Below are 16,325 nucleotides of genomic sequence, written 5' to 3'. Positions count from 1 at the left end.
AACTTCCAAAATGCAGCATCAAAGGCATTATTTCCACGATGTTTCAGTTATAAATATGTCAAAGAAGTTTTTTACGTAATGAAGAAATGCAATACATAAAATACATAAAAGTAACATTTTATGAAGATATTTTTTATTTTTGCTTTTAGTAAAATCAATTTATTTTTCATTTTAAATTCAACTTCCACTACTGAATTATTATTATTATTATCATATCTGCAGAATGGAGTTTATTTTTCGAGTAAAATAACGTAAATAGAATTCGCGGCTTTTAGAAAAACTAAAAACCAATTATTATATTGTCACGTTTCTGGAACAGAATCCTCGCATTTTGTGTAGTGAACAATGCAATCAAATGAGATAACGTAAGCAAGGATGTATGTCGCCTTCGAGAAAATTAAATACTGTTCCACAGCAAGTCCGGATCTTCTGTGAGGAGCTATACAAGCGTAACATTGCTAGCGTAATGGTTCATTTAACATGGAATGGTTGGCTCCATCCGGTTAGGGAGAGGCAGAAATATTACTCGTCGATAGTGAGAAAGGAAGCGTTTCGATGGCATGGGATACGTTTTATCCATAATGCTTATAGTTCAGAAACTACAAACCGTAGCGCGTCGAATGGGCATGGGGAAGAACTGAATTTATATGAATCGATAACACGTCTCTTTCTATATTTACTAATAATGTATCTAACAACGGCTTCCCATAGAAGACACAGAAGATATTTCATTTCAGAGATAACAATACGAGATACAATAAATACAGAGATACAATAATAATGTATCTTTATCATTTCCACGTATCACCGATTTTAACATTTTCAAGCTTAATTATATACTCGCTAAGAAAACAAGACAACAAATTATCAGAGATTATAAATATGTATCTTTGCTAAACGAATCAAGCATTTCGCGGGGCAATGGCCTACTCGACGCACAAATCGATAGCCGTGCAACTAACAGCGTACTACACCCGGTACACCCAATGGCTAATATTGACAAATTTTGTTACGTAAATAATTTACAGCGTAATCTCACGATATATACAAACATGATATCTTACTGAAGTTAAACAAGACAACGCGGTATTTTTGCCGTTATTGTAATTGTAAATTTTAAAAATATTCCTGATTAGACAAATTATTCTCGTTGATCCATGCCGTTAAGATGTTAAAAAAATGTTTAAAAAAATATCGTCTCGGTATTACGTCAGGCTATTATTGTTACAAAAAGAACTCAGAGAAATGACTTCATCAAGTCTGTTATGCTAATGTAGAAGCCAACGAGGTGCGAGGCTAAAGATACGCGCGAACGGGGTTGAACATCGCTGCATCTTCATGGCGTCGGGTCCGATTAAGGAAATTAATGCCTGCCTGTTATCAGCGCTCTACAGAGGAACCTATTTCCTTCTCTCTTGCCGCCATACGAATCGCGTTTTTGCATTCCGCGAGAAATCCGAAAATCCAACCGACGGTCAAGGTCCGTCTCGCAGACGTATTAGACTTTATCATCCGAGGTCACAGGGACTAAGAAGATTTAGCGGAAGAAGGGTAGAATACGAGGATAGCTGGGTCCGCATTGTGTCCCGCGATTCTATATAACATTCTCCATCCGTCTCCCCCTACGCTCTCTTACGAAACTATCCTCTTCTTCCAATCCTCCCCTGGACTTCGTTCATATCCTCTTTCTTTCTCCGTTCAGCGTGTCCCGCAGAAGGAGAAAGGAGAAGAAGGAAGATTGCAAAGTCGGTTCTCGGTCTCGAGGAGACTGCTCGCCAGCTGTTATTTCTGCATTCCAGTAAATCGAGTCTGGAATCCAATCTGCCTGTTTGCTACTGCATCCAAACTACCCCAACAGCGCCAACCCTGCGTTGTCCCCTTCCGTCCTTCGCGTTTCTCTGGCTACGATCGCATACAGATCCATTTACTCTCCAGTCGCGCCATATACGCAAACACGCGTACACGCGCGAGCACACACAAACATAGCAGGTCCTTTCTACGCAAATCCTTTCTTTTCGTTTCATCTCTTTACTTCGCTTCAGAACGCATGGATTTTGTATGCACCCGAGTGGCTTTGCTTTTCGGTAATTTGACGTATATTTGCTTGCTCGTTCGTGATCCTTAGGGCCAAAATTGTTTCGCGACAAACCACTATGATGTAAATTCCCTCCACGATTTCATTTACTAATAAAAATATTCTCGCGACAATCGCTCTTAAGCGGACTTGAACTTAAAAAAAAAATTATAATCTGCAACTTTTTAATACACGTATTTATATTCAAATTACGACCGTGTCTTATTTTTTTAAGAATAAGCATTTACAACGTTATTTTTGAAACTTGATTTGCTAAAATTCTTTAATTATAATTAACAAGTATCGAGATACATATAATCATATTAAAACAATTATTAAAACCGATATTAAGATAGATATTGAAACAGTTTTTCACTTTTAATTGAATACTTATTATTAAAAAACTATAATTTGCTTGTTTTTTATATCGTGAGAAAACGTATTACATTATTACTACGCTATTAGTAGTTAACTCGTCAATAATAGCGACATTGTAGGCGGCTCGATAACGCTGTCGTGTCTGGACTCACGCTTCGGCGGATCGGAACGAAAGGGTAAACGGATCGATTGTAAACATTTCATTATAACATACGCGAGCGGAAGTGGGCGGTAGAACGGACCGATGGGGGGATAATCCTACGATAATCCGGGAATCATTCTCGGGAATGAATCGCTCTATCGATCCGGGAGTATATAATTGAAAAAGTTGTTCCTTTGCGCGCCCCGTGAACATGCCCGCTGTCCTTCACAAACGCGTTCGTTCTTTTTATCCCCGCAAAGGGGTAGACAGTAGTGCAACGACCCTTCCACAACTTGCATTACAGACATTTTAAATTTCCGATAGTCCATCACCAAAATTTGACGGTCTCTTGATCCGAGAGTATATATTAAATTCTAAAATAATCTCACTTCACACTGTTGCCTTTGTAGCAAAATATACAAGGTTTTAAAACATGCAGTTGGCGTTAGGTTGAATTTTTAATTTATTTTAATAAATTCAAAATTATTTTAAAAATTTATTATATCTCAGCTTTAGTTTTTAACATTAAATATTTTAGGATTCTCTAAGCTTATAATATATTAAAGTATTAAAAAGAATTAAAATTTATTCGAAATATAAAGTAAAAAATTGAAGATGTATGTATGATCATATTACCAAAAAATTGATTTGGCAAAAGATATCTTCAATATTAACTATTTTTTTCTTAATTTAGTATTGGATGTTTGATGTTCCAAAGGCAACGAATGCACGACTTTTCGAGTACCCAGTATATATGAAGTGGAAAGTTGAATTGTTGAGCTACGATGACATGAAGCGGGAACGAAAACGATGCAACGCTGACTGGCGTACATGCGAAATAAGGTCATTCACAGTTCACTGCAACTCAATTTCAGTGATAGTTACATAGCGGCCAAGCAACGTCGATCCCGAAGGAATAGTCGCTCTTTTCCGGTCATTTCGTCTATCTCCAAGCTGAAGTGCGTGTATATGTGTACGTTTTCTTGTATCGATTGCGTGAGAACGCATATGTATATGAAAACTTTTAGGTATGTATCGCGTAGCTTCCTTTACCTTGAAGAAACTTGTAAAAGACTATTGCCGGTAAACTTTTCTATGATGAAAAACAAATTTGAAATTATTGCGAAAACTATTCGATAGATTTCGGTGTATTAAATATAAATTTTTGCGTATATTAAAATATTAAATTTTAACTGATACTTATAATTTCTTTTATAAAAGCTTATAATTGCTGTTGTATGTTCTTTATGACTTTATATATGTTCGATGCATTATTTTTATATACGCGTTTGTGTGTGTAGTGTATAGTAAAAATGTAGAAGAATAATAACAATCACAATACCGATCCCACTAGAAATAGCGCATGAGCGTGCGCGATAATGAGTGCTATTATCGACAGAAAGCTTATACAATTCGCGATACAATAAATCGCGGCAGGCGAAAATGCGTCCATTAAATATCAAGCGCCGAGTGTATCGGCGAATCGCTATTTGTCAAATCAGCCGTGCGGCAATAACACGCGAATTCAATTATGCGTTATCGCTGTTTTGTTGCGTTGATAAGCCAAGAGATCGTTAGTTGCGGGGCTGCGTTGCAGGGTCCTGCCCCTTTTTAAAAACTCTCGTTAAACCGCGTAATTAATTCGTGACGCTCGCGGCGCACGAGACAGATAATTAATTAAACCGCAATATCCTGCCACGGATAAGGGTTTTATTGCCGAATTTATCATGGCGTTTATAAATTCAACGAACTTGCACTTATCGCTAGAAAACATTAATATAAATGGGGAAACTCGAGATAAAACTACAGAGATAACTTGAGTTATACAATATCAATATAAGATTGAATCTCGAGTTATATTAGCTAATACTAAATGTTTTTGTTGTCTCTTGTTATAATTTTATATCATAATTATTTTGATCAAAACAACAATCAAATTAAACGCTATTTTATTAAAGCTTATGAACAATAAAACATTGCAATATGCACCTGGCCAAAATTTTTCATAAAATAATATCATGCATGTGATATTTCCTCGAAGATTTCGAACTTATTACACGATACTTTGCTTTAAAAGCTACCCGAGCAAAAAAGTCGACTTGTCATGGAAAATCTAGTGCACCATCGTAATTCGAAAGCGATTGTACGAATTTATGAACCCATTAGGCTGCTCCCAGACGTCCTACTAAAGCCGTTCTTGATTCCTGACGCTATAAAAGCGTCGCATGGCAATATTATGTTGCTCAGAGAATACGCATCGTATATTACAAATATAATACTTATCTATGCGTAATTTTATGTAAGACTTGGATTTTTTTTCCCAAAGTTATTAAAATTTTTTGTGAGCTATCTAGCGCATAATATAGGTTTAAACATAATTATCTAAACATAAACATAATTAAAAAACTTTTGAAGGTGAATGTATTTAACGTATTATACGTTAAAGCATAGAAAATGCAAATTTAATTATCTCTAATATTTAATTATTTTCAATGATATTGTAATAATTTTTTGAATAGTAAAGCCAAATGTTGCTTAAATAATAATAATAATGATAATAGTAGAAAGTTTATAATATGGTAACAATAATTAATGCCATTACTAACAATAAATAGTTCATATTGTTATATATATTATTATATTGTGATAATATTTATTATTAATAAATAATATTATATTTATATTATTACATTATATTTGCAATAGTTATAGATATTGAATTATAAATATTATACGGAAATTTTTTTACATCAAACCGCAAACATAAACTCCCATCTTAGGATAGCTATTATGTTTATTTTTCAGCAGTGAGCTCAATGCGTCCGATAGACAGTACTAACTGCATTCTGGTTCAAGATATCAAGGCTGTCACTCACGAAAACGCACACATTCACGATTCGATATCCACGCAGATACCCACAGAAGGTAAATATCGAGCGGTATTAATTTGCATCTACTCTGCATGATGTAAATACTCTCGCGTACAGCGTCACACGGTAATTGCTTTTGGGAAGCGCGAGTGGATGAACGTTCCATCGATATAATATCCTTAGTGAAGACTATATCGTCGCGCATTCAAATGTCATCCGCTATAAAGATTTCAAACTACAAACTGCATCAATTCGGAAAGATAATTGAGCAATTGAATTATACGAGTTATGCGTAATGTAACGCGCGTGATATAAAGATAAACTGATAGATTTGGAACAAAGCAACATATAACACCGTAGAAAAAAATAATGTGAACGCTTCTCTAGATTTAATTAAATTCTTTCAATAAAAAAATATTTTTTTAAAAGACCAATGCATTAAGAAATAAAAATATAAATTGCTCTTTTTAGTTGCTTATTCATCAAATAAATCTCTGTATAGAAATGCATGATATGCAGATCGTGATGTGATGGTATAATTCGGAGGAATAAAAGTTTTCTTTTACATAAAATTATAAAAATACTATTGCGATAAAAGAAATTTTTTAAAATAAATTTTTTTTTTTCATAAATTCATTTCCATGAATTAAATCACCGTATTATTCAATGTGTCAATCACATCCCTTGCATTTTTTTTCGCAGAATCTCTACCGACGAGCACAGCGGAACATTCCAGCGCTGCAGATAGCGCCGGCGATCAACAAAGCGATCCGCAGATCCAACAATCTGCGCAGCAATGGCCGGCCGTGCTCGAGCTGCAGGCCTACAACGTCGCCCATTCCGCCGTCATTCCGCCGTACCACTTTTGGAACACCGAGTTCCGCAACAAGCAGCCGGCATTCATCAGGCTGAATTTGACCTTGCCGTGGGGTGCGAATTTCGCCGTGTACGGCAGGCGGAACGTTGCGCCCAGCGTCACGCAATACGACTTTGTGGAGTTCGTGAAGGGTGGCAGGGTAGTTCACAGACTAAAGAGGGACGTGACTTCCGAGGCCGTCAGTTTTATGCAGTCCGGTAGCTCGCAAGACGTACACGCGGAGCATACGGCGCAACCGGCCACGTCCTATCAACACGTTCTCATCAAGAGAACTATCGTGGAGCCGCTAATGGTCAACGTCAGTCTGCTGCAATATTTCGACACCGGCGACTGGTTCCTGTCTGTCTATAATGATGAACTGCAGCCTTACAAGGTGACTTTAGTCGTTACGGAAGCGGAAGGAGTCTCCACTACCTGTCCCAACGACTGCTCCGGACGTGGATCGTGTTACCTTGGCAAGTGCGATTGTATAGACGGATATCAGGTGTGTTCTCATGGAATAACCCATTATCTAACGCAAATATTATCAAATGCAAATGTACTATCTAATCATATTACTGGAATTGGAAATTATAGGATGCAAAATCTTGCGATTGTTTTAGGGTGCTGATTGCAGCAAAAGCGTGTGTCCGGTTTTGTGTTCCTCTCATGGACAATATGGTGGTGGCATGTGCCATTGCGAGGAGGGCTGGAAAGGTGCCGAATGTGACATACCGTTAGGTGACTGTCAAGTTCCTGATTGTAATCAGCATGGTCAATGCGTTAGAGGATCCTGCGTTTGTAATCCTGGCTGGAAAGGCGCCTTTTGCGACGAACGTAAGTTAGGAATGCACATAATATACAAAGATGCTCGATTTCATAAAGGCATCTAATAAAAATTTTAATGTGTACCCGGAAATTATGAGATATAAATTGTTTGCTTGACTTTTTTGTTAAATTGATTTTTCTACACGATGTGAAAAAGAAGGGAAAATTTAAAAAATATCGAGAGTAGATTTTATTTCGTCGAGATTCGTTTTTGAAAATATTCGAACCCGATTTGCGAGCGATGATGTTGCACTGCAAATGTGCGCGTATTTTAGCTTTAAAAACGGCTTAGCGGAAGTTGCCGGCGGGAACGTTTACCTCGAACATCTATTTCTGTCCCGGAGCGTTATTTCTTCATGTTTGTCACAACACCATTAATTTTCCCATAATTCAAGCGTACGTCCTGGTTCTCTATCCGGGGATTCAAGATATTAGTAATGCAGAGTCCCCGTTGGTGGAGAACACAGTCCGGCCTGTGTACAGCGTGTAATTAATGCACGCGGAGTTCTCTAAATTTACATATGGGTCAAGCCGTGCCAATTCAACGCGACAATTAGTTTCATATTGTTTTGCGAGAATTTGAATAATACACGATAAACGCGCGTGCGCGCGCATGTGAAATACGCAGCTGCGTTCGATACTTTATAATTTCGCACTCTCGGAACTTTCGAGGCTGAATGACATACGATATAAATGACGAGATTATTCGCCGGGTACGAGACGCTTCGTCTCTGACATTCTCACGGTCCTCGTTAGAGATCTGCTCACTCGTCGCTTTTTCCTAAACGTAGACGAAAACGGTATTAATTCCACGTCAGTGGAATATGTCAACTCCAATTGTAGGAACAATAAATTTAAAGAGCGAAACCGATTTGCATCAGTCGCAACGGTAATCGTAAATGGAAACTAACAGGCGAAGCTTATAGAATTTATTAAATCTGATAAAAAAGATCGTTCCATTTATTTTTTAACTTTATCGAAGAATGATAGCGTGATCTATGTTATATTTATATTATATGTTATATTTATAACAATTAAGATACGATGCTTTTTATTTTCATTTTTGGAAAGCTTTTTAAAATCGCTTCTTTATTTATCTCTCGTGACTGGGAATCGATGTTCCGATATTTTTACCAAATAGAGCTCATTTCAGAGAAGCATTCCATAAGTATATATAATTAAATATGCTTAATAGTATCATACTTCAACGCTCAATTTCCTGCGTTCCATGTAACGGCGAACGCACCTGTCAGGTTCTAATGAAAACGAACAAATCTATGATCCCATTCGATTAACGTCGTGCATACATAATGCAAGAAGAATCCGCCAGGAATTTCTCTCATCTCTTGCATCCCGCGTATAACGCGGTACGGACGCAAGGCCGCCGCGCCGAGGACGTTCTGGAATTAAGTTTCATAATTTCCCCGGGGCAGGTGGGATCCGCGGGAATAATGCAATTGTTCCGATGCCATAATTTAAAAAGTTGGTCCATTCGTCCACGCCATGGACGCAATCAGCGGCGCTCGGGCGTGACGAGCAGGCAAAGAAACGGAGAAGAGCTGATAACTGAAGGGATGTGACGGGAAGGGGGGAGGAGGGCTCGTACACTCTTGAACGAGAAATTTATACTTTTACGGGAAGACTCTGAATCGCGCTGAAATTGTTGAAAAATTCGATGATCTCATCGCGCGATCGATCCACTCTCTTTTGAATTTCAGCCGACTGTTCCGATCCGACTTGTAGCAGCCACGGTGCCTGTGTCTCCGGCAAATGTTACTGCAAGGCCGGCTGGCAGGGTGAGCGATGCAATCAGGTCGATCAGCAAGTATACCAGTGTCTGCCCGGCTGTTCCGATCATGGCACGTACGACCTCGAATCTGCGGCCTGCGTTTGCGAGGAGCACTGGACAGGGGTCGATTGCTCGCAGCCGAGTTGCGGTCTGGACTGCGGACCTCACGGATCCTGCGAGCAGGGTCGCTGCAAGTCAGTATACACACGACCTGTTCACATACGTCGTCCTTTGTATATCGGCATCCTTTATGGGTCCTTCGTGGACGTTGCGACCGGGATTCCGGAATTGGGTTAGCCGTGCGCAAACGGCTAGCAGCCGCTCGCCGGGATTGAACGAGAAAAGTGACACGTGTCCCTTCGCCCGGTCGTTTTTCTCGGATTAGAGGAATTCTCCACGCGACCTCGATTCGTTCTCTCCCATGTGACGCCCGCACCTCGCGCGAGATCATTGTTTAATGCGGGGGATTTGCGGAATTGTGCGGACGTGGCGGCCATTTACGCGCGCTCTGTGCTTTATAGAGTACGATGTGCGAGCTTTTTGCAACTTTTACGACTGAAATAGATTATCGTAATGTCGCGAAGACTGCGAAACGTTGTAAAGTTTTCAACGATGAATGCACGAGGGAAGCATGTCGTGAGCATTTAACAGTAATTCGCTCGCACGAGTCGAAAAAGGGAGAAAGAGTAACGTTTCGTCGGGACGTTGAAATATCGTGGAATAGATGTGGGCGAAGAATAGCCTAAAAATGAGTAAATTGCTCGTCGTGATCGCGAGCACAAAAGTTGAGGCTAAAAAGGTGAAAAATTGCGAGAAAAAGGCTCTGTCTTACGAGGCGCCAACTTATCACAACTCGAAGGACCGTCCCTTCCTACTTTCCTTTGTCAGAATCAAGGACGCGGGAGAGGATCTCTCCTTTCTCATATTCTAAAGCTGACGCCTTTCGTCTACCCCTCTTGTCCCATCCCCGGGAGTTGGCGTAAAAGAGGCTCTAAGTGCAAAAAGTTCCGCACGACGGCAGAACAACTTCGGAACTCGGTTCAAACTCGCATTTTTTATTGCAACCGCTATAAACGGCGAGAAATGATTTTACGTTCAGCGATACTTCCATTTAACATAACAAATCCTGTTAGGAACATTTGCGTAACTTTTCAGAATAACCGGCGCGATTAACGTAATAAAACCGAATCATTTCTCTACGCGAGTAATACTTATTGTTCTTCATTTCAGTTGTGTTAAATGAAAATTAAAGTACAATCGAGGAAACCATAATCGCGATCTGTAAAATATAAAGCATACTTATACATTTGCAGATGCCATGACGATTGGACTGGAACGAAATGCGATCAAAAACCATGCGATACACGTTGCGCCGAACATGGCCAGTGCAAAAATGGAACCTGTGTATGCAGTCAAGGATGGAATGGAAGGCATTGCACATTACGTATGTAAAGTAGCAAATTATGTTTTGAATAAGTAGCAGGGTTTTATTTTGCTCGAGACACATTTTGCAATCGATAATAAATTCTCCGATAAAAAAGTATATTTTCGGTACGATATCAATGCACTTAATCAATTTTCATTATTGAAAATGTAATTATTAAAGAAAACTATTTCTTTTCGTTTTTAAATAGCTGGATGCGAAAATGGATGCAGCCGCCATGGACTATGCACCTTACAGGACGGCGAATATAGTTGCGAATGTTCGACCGGATGGGCCGGTAGAGATTGCAGCATACGACTCGAATTGGAATGTAATGATTATGTTGACAATGATGAAGGTAAGTCTAAGCCATGTTAGTTGTTTTTTAAATTGTTTGTTAAATTGATAATTAACAGTATATCATTATTTATCCATGTTTAATGAATATTTTTTTGTGAAGTTTGAAAGGAGAATTGAAATAATATATATTGCTACGACAAAATATAGTTTTAAATATATAACAATATTCAGATGTAGAATAAACATTAGTACGAACATATTGTCGTAAATTACAATTATTGTTACAATTGTCTTACTTTTTTAAATTATTTTATACTCTTCTAATTAATTTTTGAGTTTTTTAAAAATAAAAGTGCAGGAAATAGAATTTCTTTAAAGAATAGAAAATCCATATCAAAAGCGAGACGCGCTCGAACAGATATCTAACAGATCATCTTCCTCAGATGGCATGATGGACTGCTCTGACAGCGAGTGCTGCTCGCACGACGCTTGTTCAGAACATATCATGTGCCTTGCTAGTAATAATCCTGTGGACGTTCTTCTTCGAAAACAACCGCCCAGCGTCACGGCGTCCTTTTATCAACGAGTCAAGTTCCTCGTCGAGGAGAACAGCGTGCAGAGCTATGCCCACATGGACGAGTACACGGAAAGGTAAGATCGATCATTTCTATTCGGACAAATTAAAACTCGAATTAGAATTCGCTTTAGTCTCTTACTTTCATAATATAAGTGAGGAGAACGTTCGAGCGACCGAGAACTCGCCATTCTTTCAAACATTCTCGACAGACTTTTCACATTGCGTAGAGTTTTTTGCATTAACATTTTGGAGAAATATAAACGCGGCAACGACTCGGTCGATCGTAAACGTTATACATATAACATTTAATGAAGATAAAATAGCATAGCTGCGTGTCATAGTTTGGCCTTTTTACGATTTTCATACGACCGCGCATTACTTTTCCCGTTTTTATCGTTAGTCAGAAACACGCGTATCATCGTGTTTGGTTGAACACTTTCGTTCTTTTTAATACGGCACGCCGTGAATTTGCCTTCGCAATGTATAGTGAACGTTCTAAAAAGCGTTATTAATGTCCAAATTGCAATTTACAGGACTGACGAATTTAATGCGCGAAAATACAATATATCGCGTCACGCTGCACGTGATTATCGAGTTATGAATACGATTATATAACTTGCGCGTTTCAATTTGTGGTAACAGTTTACGATGGAGGGTACATATTTTCTCATATTTATTATAACTTTCTCTTACATGATCCTCTTGAATATATGTGCACAACAAACGCGCACCAATAATTTCGCGTGAACGGAACAAAGTTAATTAAAATATATTTTCAGCTTTGAATACGGATACGATGTATTTTTCATTTTATCATAATTTATTGTAGAGATGTAACACATAAATTTCATGTTTGCGAAATATAATTAATAAATGCTACGAATATTATATAAAAGCCGTGCAAAATAGCAAATCAAATAATATAAAAGAATTTGCATATTAAGCTTTGTTTTAAAACGGAGTGAGAATGAAAATAAAAAGATAGTTGTGCGAGCATGACGTCAAAGTAGTTCATAAATTCAATAATCATTATAATTTTGATATTGTTATTTTATAAACAGTAAATAATATTTCGTTGATGAAACACGTTACACGTCGAAACTATTGGTTCACAAACGCTACAAAATCGTAAATAATTTTAAAATGTGTGTATATATGTGTGTATATATATATATATATATATATATATATATATATACATATATGCTGCTATTAATTATTTATTAAATTGATGTTCCCCCATCGTGACCGGCCATTGAACGCTACAAAAATTTGATCGAATCGTCATCATGAATCCACATCCGTGACAGCTGAAATATCAAGAGAGCCCCCGGTGGGTGACACCTTGTAACCCTCTAACCATCATTTTCCTAGTGTTTCACCCCTTTCCCTCCTCCGAATGCCAATTGTATCGATAATTACTTCGAAACCATCAAAGGTTTTTTGTTAGCTAAACTCTCATTATAATTGAGATTAATTAAACATTAAGTGTTATATCGATAAATAAATAAATAAATAATTATATGTATTATATATGTATTTCCAATCGATGACATTTATATTTATCTTCGTCTAATGTGCAAGAAAATATTTATTACGAAAAATTATCATTAGATAGTTAGAATCTGCATGAGATACGTTTCTAAATATTTGGTATAATCGTTGATGCGAATATGTATATAATTTTATATTTTATTTACATCGAGTCTCAAAGTTGAAAAATAGAAAAGATTAAGGCCCAGTTTCACAATCCAGTTAATCCGAGTTTAAGTAGTGAATGGATCAATCAGGGCCCAGTTTAACGTATTAAACGCGGATTAACTCGAGTTGTGGAACCGGGCCTAAAAGAACTGTTTTTACACTTAAAGATATAAATTAAATATAATTTATTATTCAAAATTTATATGATTTTTTTAAGTGTTCCTTTGTTCGGCATTTTAGAAATAATTATCGATATATATGCGGCTCAATTGGAAGAGGCCACGCAAGCATTTCGGAGGAATCGTGTATTTTGTCTAGTGTTTATCCTCTGTGTGTAACCCTTTACCAACACCAGATTACCAATCACCCTACAGCCAAAGACCGAAAAAAGGCTCCGTTTTGCCTACGGACTGAATGACGAAAGTCTGCATAACGAGAATATGCTAGAGACTTGCTTTTGTATTATCTTATTAGTTAATTCATTTCTCACGCGTTAATGTACTCTAGGCACTGTTCGTTCTCGTTATAAAGTATAACAGTACTCGGCCTGCGCGCAATATAACTAACTCATATATAAGAAAGGACAGAGATACATTTTCAAAATTGCTTTCCGACACCAATAATCTGGCCAATAATTCGTTAAGCGATTACGAGAAAGGAGTTCATAGATAAAGAGTACGAATGGTTGAGTCAGACAGGCAGAGATCAAAACTCCCTTAACGAGAATTTGCAATTATCTGTGAAAGTCTGTGCAAAGAGCTATCGATGTCAAAGAGCACAAGCGCCGTGACTCGCCCACTCGTAAAAGTATTTCTAGATATGGTAGACACAAGTTTGAAATTTCTCGTACCGTTTTCTTCTTTTTGCTTCACGAAACTTTGTATACGGTGCGTATAATAAGGTCCATGTTGTCGTAAAGAGTTCCAGAAATCAAACATTTAAAATATTGTTTTCATTCATGTCTCGTAATTTCGCTAGAATATTGATTGCTATTCCGAGTATTGTAGCCAGTTCTTAAATACAGTAATCTTTTAAAAGAATTTCAAATAATAAATGTAATTATTGATTCCTTTTAAGAGGAATATCTTTGATAGACTTGCAAATTTTATATTAAAATTTAAATAATATCGGAAATACTTCAGTAGTAGATTTAATATTGTTTCTAATTTCACACACGGACACACACTCACAGGCAAATCTTATTATTTTATTATTAGAACATTTATGATATCTTTTTTGAAAAATTATTTATATTAACATGATATTTTTAAAAAATATTTCTCTTTAAATAAGAAAGATGCTCACAGATACAAGCGCCTTACTGTGAATTAACTATTTAGATTGGCATTAAGGTTGCTCGGACATAATCAATATTCGAGGCTCGTCCCATAGGCCTGGACCCTAGATCGATGCCGATGGAATCTCCTCTTTGTCAGTCCGGGCGATCCTTTTGACCCTGATTAGACCAAACTGATAAGAGTTTCCCTCGGTTGCTGCATCAGGGTATCCGCGCTAAGGACAGCGTCATGAGGAGGAAGGGATGTCATTCCGGCCGAAATGACGCCGCGTATTAACATACGACCGATTCTCCCGTCGGGTATTCGTGTGTTTCCGGGCCCTACATATCATTATATACATATGTGTATACGTTGCGTAGTTTCCAACTTGTGTCTGTCACATTGTATACCACTCTATGTTGAATGAGTCCGAGAGTGACTGCGTTCATGTTGCGTGATTGGAAAGATCGCGTGTGTGATGGGTACGCTTGATTAGTGTGTGTCTACGTCTATTGTTTCTGTAATGGCGTGCGGAACATTGCGAGGAGCACTCGCGGAGTCTCCGTGTCGGTCCAACCGGTACCGGAACGGAGCCGGAGACGGAAAAAGTCGGGCTCATCGTTCAGTCCCAGATCACGGGAAAATAATTAACGCGCTCGCGTTCGCAAAAGTAAAAGAATAGCCTGTTCGAGGGCAATTGCTCGAAAGACGATTGCTCGCGCAATGCTGTGCACGCGCATCCGTTTTTGCCCGCATACGCGGGTTCTGTGACCGTGGTAACGCCCTTTCTTCTCGTTGGTTTTTCCCACACGTAGTACGTTCTGGAGTTCCTTTACACCGCGGTAAGTTGCAGCTCAAGCTCTCGCTAATCGTTCATTATCCAAAAAAAAAAAAAAAAAAAAAAAAAAAAAAACAAAGTATCATCTATTGCTCGTTTCGCTCGTACATTCATCTTACATGTCTTTCGTATGACCCATTAATATGTAACACATGTGTATTTATATATCAAACCTCTAGCCTGTCTACTGTCTCATTACTTTCTTAACGTTCCGTTCTCTCTGTCTCTTCTTTCTTGTCTTCCCTGTCTCTACGCCGTCCACATAACAGCCTGTTATCATTTCTCGTTATAAAACTATTTGCGTTTCGCCAGTGTTTGATTACACTTTGCTTATATTTGTCTCTCATCTCTTTCCGACATCATCTCACCTCACCACTCTACTTCGTCCGCTCTATCTCTCTTTCTCTCTCTTTCTCTTTCTCTCTCTATTTTAGCCTCTATCTACCTGTCTGATCTATCTGTCTTTATTCACTTTCGCGCCCCATGACCACGCTCGCGTTGATACGTACAGGAGATGAGCCGTCAACGGTTTTTGCGGCGATTCATCCCGCTCGAGATAGCACCGCGCGCGTACATCTCTCGTCGGGTTTCCGTCCATGTTTTTATAAAAATAGTCGAATATATGTTGGTGCGCAAATAAAAACGCTATGGACTTCGAAAAAAAAAATATACGAATGAGAAGTAATCCTCTTGGCATCGATATCGAATTTATAACAAATATTCTGTAACCTACTTTTTTAAAATCCTTTTTGTGTGGAACATACTCTCTCCCTTTATATAACATTCACATCGGAAATAAATCAAGAATAAAGTTAAATCGTATAAGAAGTGAATATTTCAGAAATGGCCACGATTCAATCCTGAAGATTTTATATGTCCGTTATCTTTCTATTATGACAGAATCTCATTATCTATCTTCATTTTTCATTTCACTTACGAATATACGCTTGTACGCATCATCCGAGCATCTGTCCATGGGCAACAGCTCTTCACGTATACATTTAAAGTCAACCGTACGAATTGTCTCTGTGTTATCTGTGATATGTCGTCAGATTGTTGTCTCCCTTTTTTGTTATGTCTTGTCTTCTTGTCCCTTAGATGCGTTAGCCATGACTAATATACATAATAGTATGTTACGAGTCGTGTACTTACCAAAACCTGGTCTTGTGTTGTTTGTGTTTGCCAGGCTTGCACTTTATGTAACATCCTGTCGAACTTGTCTTATAGTGAACGTCCTAGCATTTTACACGAACGCTGACCTTATTGCGCGCC

At 38.1% G+C, this 16,325-nt stretch overlaps 1 protein-coding gene across 5 annotated transcripts in view; it reads left to right on the top strand.

Moving 5' to 3' along the window:
* The window catches only part of LOC105257891 (teneurin-a), a 434,044-nt gene that overhangs the window by 400,294 nt on the left and 17,425 nt on the right, over positions 1-16,325 (top strand). For all 5 annotated transcript variants that reach the window (XM_025411980.1, XM_025411981.1, XM_025411982.1 and 2 more), the window contains 7 exons: positions 5,400-5,519; positions 6,167-6,825; positions 6,944-7,157; positions 8,867-9,131; positions 10,251-10,381; positions 10,572-10,718; positions 11,104-11,311. In XM_025411980.1, the coding sequence (XP_025267765.1) occupies positions 5,400-5,519; positions 6,167-6,825; positions 6,944-7,157; positions 8,867-9,131; positions 10,251-10,381; positions 10,572-10,718; positions 11,104-11,311 (1,744 nt within the window). The remainder of the gene's footprint in view (positions 1-5,399; positions 5,520-6,166; positions 6,826-6,943; positions 7,158-8,866; positions 9,132-10,250; positions 10,382-10,571; positions 10,719-11,103; positions 11,312-16,325) is intronic.

Source organism: Camponotus floridanus, unplaced genomic scaffold, assembly GCF_003227725.1.
Source record: "Camponotus floridanus strain SB8 unplaced genomic scaffold, Cflo_v7.5 scaffold46, whole genome shotgun sequence".
In the NCBI taxonomy this organism is placed as follows: domain Eukaryota; kingdom Metazoa; phylum Arthropoda; class Insecta; order Hymenoptera; family Formicidae; genus Camponotus; species Camponotus floridanus.
Note: the sequence above shows the minus strand (reverse complement) of the source record. Positions and strands in the feature narration are given on the sequence as shown.